General features: G+C 60.1%; 1 protein-coding gene across 1 annotated transcript; it reads right to left on the bottom strand.

Annotated features, from left to right (window-relative positions):
- Positions 1-1367: 1367 nt before the first annotated feature.
- SH2D5 (SH2 domain containing 5) lies at positions 1368-6562 on the bottom strand. The gene is made up of 9 exons (XM_057433021.1): positions 5682-6562; positions 5436-5516; positions 5246-5320; positions 4803-4946; positions 4509-4709; positions 2948-3104; positions 2746-2848; positions 2500-2659; positions 1368-1693 (listed from the first exon to the last, which is right to left on the bottom strand). The coding sequence occupies exons 1-9, from the start codon at positions 5763-5765 to the stop codon at positions 1493-1495; spliced, it is 1206 nt and encodes a 401-aa protein (XP_057289004.1). The 5' UTR covers positions 5766-6562; the 3' UTR covers positions 1368-1492.
- Between the last annotated feature and the right edge of the window lie 822 nt (positions 6563-7384).

Here is a 7384-nt window from a genome sequence, read left to right as displayed (position 1 = left end):
TCTGAGGGGACGAGGCGGGAACGCGGCCGGACACAACGCGCATGCGCGCAGCGACCCCACGCGGTTGCCACAGCGACCGGGGGAGTTGGGGGGGGGAAGACGGCAGCGCGGCGCGAGGCCACGTGACTGCGGGCGCGCGTGCCCGTGCGCGTGCAAGCGCGGGGGGGGACGAGAGGGCAAATGCACGTGTGCAATGTGTGAGTGCAAGTGCAAGGGTGTCCGAGTGTGGCTGTAGCCATGTGTGAGCGTGCAAGAGCACAGGGGCCTGAGTGTGCAAGCACCTGGGAGTGCAAGTGCAAGGGTGTCCGAGTGCGGCTGTAGCCATGCGTGAGCGTGCAAGAGCACAGGGGCCTGAGTGTGCAAGCACCTGGGAGTGCAAGTGCAAGGGTGTCCGAGTGCGGCTGTAGCCATGCGTGAGCGTGCAAGAGCACAGGGGCCTGAGCGTACAAGCACCTGGGAGTGCAAGTGCAAGGGTGTCCGAGTGCGGCTGTAGCCATGCGTGAGCGTGCAAGAGCACAGGGACCTGAGCGTGCAAGCACCTGGGAGTGCAAGTGCACGGGTGTCTGAGTGCGGCTGTAGCAGTGGGTGAGCGTGCAAGTGCATGAGAGGGCAAGTGCATGGGTGTCTGAGTGCGGCTGTAGCAGTGGGTGAGCGTGCAAGCACCTGGGAGTGCAAGTGCAAGGGTGTCTGAGTGCGGCTGTAGCAATGCGTGAGCGTGCAAGAGCACAGGGACCTGAGCGTGCAAGTGCATGAGAGGGCAAATGTACAAGTGCAAGAGTGTCCGAGTGCGGCTGTAGCCATGCGTGAGCGTGGAAGAGCACAAGAGGGCAAATGCACGAGTGGAAGTGTGTGAGTGCAAGTGCATGGGTGTCTGAGTGCGGCTGTAGCAGTGGGTGAGCGTGCAAGAGCAAAGGGACCTGAGCGTGCAAGCACCTGGGAGTGCAAGTGCATGAGTGTCTGAGTGCGGCTGTAGCAGTGGGTGAGCGTGCAAGAGCAAAGGGGCCTGAGCGTGCAAGTGCATGAGAGGGCAAATGCACGACTGCAAGTGCACAGGTGTCCGAGTGCGGCTGTAGCCGTGTGTGAGCGTGGAAGAACACGAGAGGGCAATTGCACGAGTGGAAGTGCGTGAGTGCAAGTGCCCGGGTGTCTGAGTGCGGCTGTAGCCATGCGTGAGCGTGCAAGAGCACGAGGGCCTGAGCGTGCAAGCACAATCACACAGTGCAGGTGTGCGTGCAAGCGTGAGCGCATGGCGCAGTTCTGCCAGCGTGTGCGGGCACCAGGGCACACGTGCACGGGCCTGCAAGTGCCCGAGTGTGAGTTCACGGGGGTGCGTGAGCGCTCACCGCGGTGGGAAGAACAGACCCGCAGCACGACAGCCATTTATTGCCAGCGCACGCAGCCGCGGGAGGGGGCAGATAAGGCAGACGGCAGCGGTTTAAAGCTCAATGGGGATTGTCGGGGGGCCGGTGCCCTGGGGGGGGGGTGCCTGAGCTTAACCCCGCTCATGCTGCGCCCCGACGGGGCCGCTGGGGGCCCAGGCAGTGTCCCCCCAGGCGCTGGCCCCGCCACCGGGGTCCCGCTCCTCGTAGCCGGGGTTGCGGCGGCCAGGGGCCAGGCGACAGAAGCATCCGCCCGGTGCGGCGGAGTAGTGAGCCAGGAGCGCGGCCACGCTGGGGAACTCGGTGTTGGAGTGCTGCCGTGGGGGAGACCGGAGAGGTGAGACCCTGCGGTGCCCGTGCACTGTGCACCCCTGCACCAAATACCAGTGTCCCCAAATGCACCCGCAAACCCCACCAATGCATGAGGATCAAATACACCCATGCATCCACTGCACCCACATGCTATACTGATGTACCTGTGCACTGATGTACCCACGAATCAAAGGCACCCATGACCCGTGCACCCAGGAATGAAACACACACCAATGCATCTGTGTAGCACATAAACATGCATGGATGCACTTGCGCACCCATAAATCAATTGTATTTACACATCAAATCATGGAAGCACCCATGCACCCACACCCATTGGTACCCACGTGCCATGCACTGAGGCACCCATACACTGTTCCCCCTACTTATCAATGCACCCATACACCAATACAGCTGTGCACAGATGCATCAGATCCACTTACACAGTGAAGTAAACACACTAATGCACCCATGCAATAACGCACCGATGCATTAAATGTACTTACACAGTGATGCAAGCCCACAAATTCACCAGTGCATCCATGCACCAATGCACAGACACATCCAATGCACTAACTCTGGGCATTAAACACAAAACCACACCAATGCATCCATGCACTGATGCATTAAATTCCCTTACACAGTGAAATAAACCCACAAATGCACCAATGCGTCGAATGCACTTACACCAAAGTGCATCCATGCACAAACACATCAAACACCCTTACCGGGTGCAACTGTCGCACCCCTGCAACCCCAACACGAACACCCCAAGCACCCCCATGTGCTGGCCATGCACCGCCCTCACCTCCACACAGAACCTGCCCTGGTGCGTCCTGACGAGGCCGTAGGTGACGATGCCGCAGGGCGCCCGCACCCACAGGCACCAACGCTTGGCCAGCCCGGGCTCGGGGCGCAGCAGGAAGGCGCCGGGCACATCGCGCCGCAGCAGCACGATCCCGCTGTCCCTACGGATGGGACGAGGCGGAGGGTGGGTGTGAAGGGGAGGGATTGGGAAGGGATGGGGATGAGCGGGGGGGTCCTGCGCACCCACCTGGAGATGCCGGCGAAGCCCCACACGCTCTCAGCAAGGATGCTCTCGTTTTCAGGGAGGAAGGCGAAGCTCCTCGCCCCTTTGCTCTCCCATCCTGCTGGTGCTGTGGGAGCCCATTAATCCCCTCGTCACCCAGAACACCCCATGATGCTAGGGTTGTGTGTGCCCCCCGTGCCTCAGTTTCCCCCCCCCCGGCACTCACCAGTGTCACGGGGTGGCTGATGGAGCTGGCTCTCAGCCCCACAGTCCCGGTAAGCCCCCGAGCGCAGCACCTTGCTGCGGATGGCTTTCTTGCGCACCAGCACTGGGGAGCAGTAGGGGTTCCCAGGGCGCCAGGCTCTGCCCTCCGCCTGTCGGTCCTGGGGGGTGAAGGGGCTGTCAGAGGGGTGATGGAGGGGGGGGGGGTGTGTGTCTCGCAGTGTGAAACGTCACACGAAACTCCATGGAGAAAAACGCTGGACCAAAAACAGCACACCAGAAATGACACCCCGAAAATGACTCCTAACAGTGACACCTAAAAATGACACCCTGAAAATGACTTCTAAAAATAACACCCCAAAATGGGCATCCTGAAAATTACACCCTAAAAATGACACCCCGAAAATGACTCTTAACAATGACATCCTGAAAATGACTCCTAAAGATAACACCCCAAAAATGACACCCTGAAAATGATTCCTAACAATGACACCTTGAAAATTACTCCTAAAAATTACACCTCAAAAATGGCACCCCGAAAATGACGCCCTAAAAATTACTCCTAAAAATAACACTCCCAAAATGACATCTAAAAATGACACCCTGAAAGTGCTACACCAGAAATTGCACCCAAAAAATGTCACCTCAAAAGTGCTACACCAGAATTGACACCCCAAAAACTACACTTTAAAAATGACACCCTGAAAATGCCACACCAGAACTGTCACCCTAAAAAGATGCCGTGTGAGACCTCATGACCAAAAAACCCTATGCAAGGAATGCTGTGCTAAACACCACCACCACCAATGCTGTGCACAAGCCCACCTTGCAGGCCATGCTGAGCGAGAAAATGCCCTGCAAAAAGACACTGCACAAAAAAATGCTGCACAAGAAATGCCCTGCGATCACCCATGTAAGGAATGCCCTGCAGCAAAACACGCTGCGAAGAGCACCCCGCTGAAACCACTGCAATAAATCACCTGCAGAACTGCTCTGCAAAAATCACCGTGCCAAGAAAGCCGTGTAAGAAGATGCCGTGCAACAGATGCTCTGTCGGAGACGTCACACAAAGAGATGCTATGAAAAACACCCTGCAGAAGCACTGTGCAAAAACCTCCTGGTCCAAAACGCTGTGAGAAAAGGCCATGCAAGACAAAAACATGCAGAAGGCTGCCCCGCAAAAAGGCTGTTAGAAATGGGCTGTGCAGGGGGGGCTGTGTAAACACGTGCCGTGCAAGGACAGGTTGTGCAAAACGCTGTGTGTACCCCACTGTGCAAGGGGGACGTGTGAGGAGAGGCCCTGTGAACCACCACGAGAACCAGGCTGTGCATTAATGCGCCATGAAAGCTGCTGCGCGAGAGAAGGCTGCGCAGGAACCGAAGCAGACTGCAGCGTGACGAACGCCCCGCACAAAGTGCCGTGCACGTCTTGCCGTGACAGAAACTGCACAAAGAAAAGGCTGGGAGAGAAGAGCCACGCGAAGAGCAGGCAAAACCGTGCTAAAACCACGCCGTGGAGGGAAAGGCCCTGCAGACACCGCATGTGTGAGCCCCCCACCACCTACCCCTGCGCCCATGGAGCCGAGCGCGGGCAGGCGTCGGAAGGACACGAGAGCGTTGACGTTGCGCGACACCTCCTCGGGGTTGAGCGGCTCCCGCAGCACCCCCGGCCCCGTGGGCTCCCCGTCGGGCGCCTGCTCCTCGGGGTGAGCCAGGAGGTAGCAGAGCTGGAAGCAGCGGCAGAGCAGGAGATGCAGGGTCTGGACCTGCGGAGGCAGAAGATGCCGGGTGTTAACCCAATAGAAGCAAGAACGAGCTGTAACAAGAGGAGTTTATTTTGGGGGTGCCGGGACACTCACCTCACCCGGGAGCCCCACGAAGAGGTGGCAGAAGAGGGGGCTGCCGGGGCTGCGGGGGTTGCGGGCCACGAAGGCGAACTGGCGGTCGGCGCGTCGCCACGTGCTGTACAGGATCCGGCGCAGCGCGTGCGCCATCAGCAGCGTCTGTGGGGACAAGGACAAGGTGGGGGTCATTGAACCAAGCACCCCCCCCCCCCCCCCCCGGCACCCTGGGGTGCAAGTGATCCTGAGGGCACCGCTACGGCACTGCAGGTTGCAGCGCTATTTGTGAATGCAGAGCAGGCTCCCAAGAGGAAAGTGATGCTCAGAGAGGTGCAACCTCCCCGCAAAGCAGCTTTCCAGCATCACTGAGCTCCCCCAGCACCCATGACCCCCCCAGGACCCATGGGCTCCCCAGCACCCCCAAGTTCCCCCAACACCCCTGAGCACCTCAGCATCCCTACCTCACCATCAGCACTGTAGACTTTCACCCCCTGCAAGCTGAACCTCAGCACCACCAATCTCCTCCTGGGGCAGTCCTGGCCAGGAGAGACACAGCGCTGGGGGGGATCTGGGCTATGTCACCACAGGGTCCCCCCACTATTGGGGGTCCCCCTGTTTTCCCAGTGTGGGGAGCAGTGGTGGGTGCCCGACCTTCAGTGCCTGCAGCTGCTCCTCCAGCTGCCCTGCTCGCTGCTCCAGGTCCAAGTCCTCCACCACAAAGGAGCCCACGTACTGAGGGGAACCAAAACCAACCCATGTCAGCAACACACCCCCCCATGCTGCTGCAGTTGCTTCACCCCAGGGCAATCAGCCCACCCTGAGGGGATGGACTGGGGACAGACCCACTCCCAAACCCCATCTTGGGGTGTCCTGGCCCCCCTCCTGTGGGTAACTCACCTCTGCTGACTTGGTGATGCCCCGGGCTCGCTGCTGGGGGGCTGCAGGATCCGGCCCCCTCCCATTGGCCGCCTTCTTCTTCATGGCAGTGGGGTTTGGAGGGGGCGAAGGCTGGATCAGGATGGGGTTAAGCAGCTCCAGTGCTGCATCCGAGTTATTCGGAGCCAGCCAGGGTGGTGCAGGAGCTCTGTTCTGACCCCCCGGTCACAGTCCCTGCGAGAAGGGAGGGGACAGACACAACCTGCCCCCACTGTCCCCCCATTTCAGGCCCGATGAGCCTCAGGAGATGCTGCAGTCTCATACGGTGGCCCCCAATCCCCAGTGCAGGTGAGCCCGAGTCCTGGCCCTGACACAAGAGTCCCTCCACACCAACCCCAATAAAAAGGTCCCCAAATCCTGGTCCTAACCCTAACGGGAGGGCCCCTGCACCCCAAACCCAATGCAGGGGTCTCCATGTCCTCGTCCCAAGCAGCACGTTGGGGTCCCCACGTTCCAGCCCCCATGCAAGGGCCCCCTGTGACCCCAAGTGCGTGTAAGGTTCTGCACAGCGTGACCCCAACCCCAGCATGACGGTCCCTGTGTCCCCACACTGAATCAAGGATCCCAGCATCCTGACCCTAAGCACAATGTGAGGGTCCCATGTCCTGCCCCTGAGCACTGTGTGAAGGTCCCACATCCCAACCCTGTGCAGGATGCAGATGGTCCCCATGTCCTGACCCTAGCGTGATGTGAGGGTCCCCAGATCCCAACCCCAAAGGTGACACATATGGTCCCTGCATCCTGGTCCCAATTGAAACCAATGTGATCCTGAGCAAACAGTCCAGACCCCAAGCAAGGGGCATGCAGTCCCACAGCCCAAACTCCAGAGAGATTCTGGGGTCTCTCCCATTCCCCCCTCCCTCCAATCCCACTGGCCACCCAGCACCAAGACCCCATGGCTGTCCTTCAGGGGTGATCCCCAAAACACCAGCATGGGGGCAGCAGGTTTGGGGGGGCTTTTACAGCCAAGATGCCCACCCAAGGGTGCTCCCGGCCCCTCTCCAGCCACCCAAGGGGGTTTTGCCCTCTGCAGCCCTTGGACAGGCTGAGACCAGGCACAACTCGTGTCACTGAGACCGCACTGCAGCCTCCTGGGTGCAAGCACAGGGGAAAGGGGGGGGGAATCCGGCAGCCGAAAGGCATCCTAAGGGGGTGCGGGGTCCGTATGGTGCCCTCATCCCCTTTGCAAACTCAAGTTTGCCCCTCTCCTTCGGGCACAATCTGGGGGGTCTCTCCCCTCTCCCCCCAGCCAATCCGCAGGCAGGCAGCCCCCAAGCCCCGCCCCCTTTTTCCCACTCTTCATTTCTCAATGAGCCCCCAACCCACCCTGGTGGACCCCAGGGGAGGGATGTGGTCCCCATCGGGAGGGATGCTGACCCCCAGATTTAGTGGTGGTGATGGGGGGTGACACCCAAACCCCGAGCATCCCCAGAGCCCCCCATCCCCTGTGCCCCCTTCCCCGGCTCACGGGCTCTGTCGGATGGCTCCGGAGAAACGCAGGCAGGAAAATCCCCTTGGCTCCAGCTCTCGGCCTCCGCCGGTTCTTTCCCTTCTTCCCTGTGGCTCCTCGGCAGCTCCCTCCGTGGCGCAGGGATGCTCGACCCGTTGGCGTCAGGCCCTCGCCGCCAGCCAGGCCCCGGTGAGCCCGAGCCCGCAGCGGGCAC

This window comes from Pezoporus wallicus, unplaced genomic scaffold (genome assembly GCF_028554395.1).
Source record: "Pezoporus wallicus isolate ANWC-B61680 ecotype Strahan unplaced genomic scaffold, APGP_CSIRO_Pwel_v1 contig_13882, whole genome shotgun sequence".
NCBI classification, from domain to species: Eukaryota; Metazoa; Chordata; class Aves; order Psittaciformes; family Psittacidae; genus Pezoporus; species Pezoporus wallicus.
Note: the sequence above shows the minus strand (reverse complement) of the source record. Positions and strands in the feature narration are given on the sequence as shown.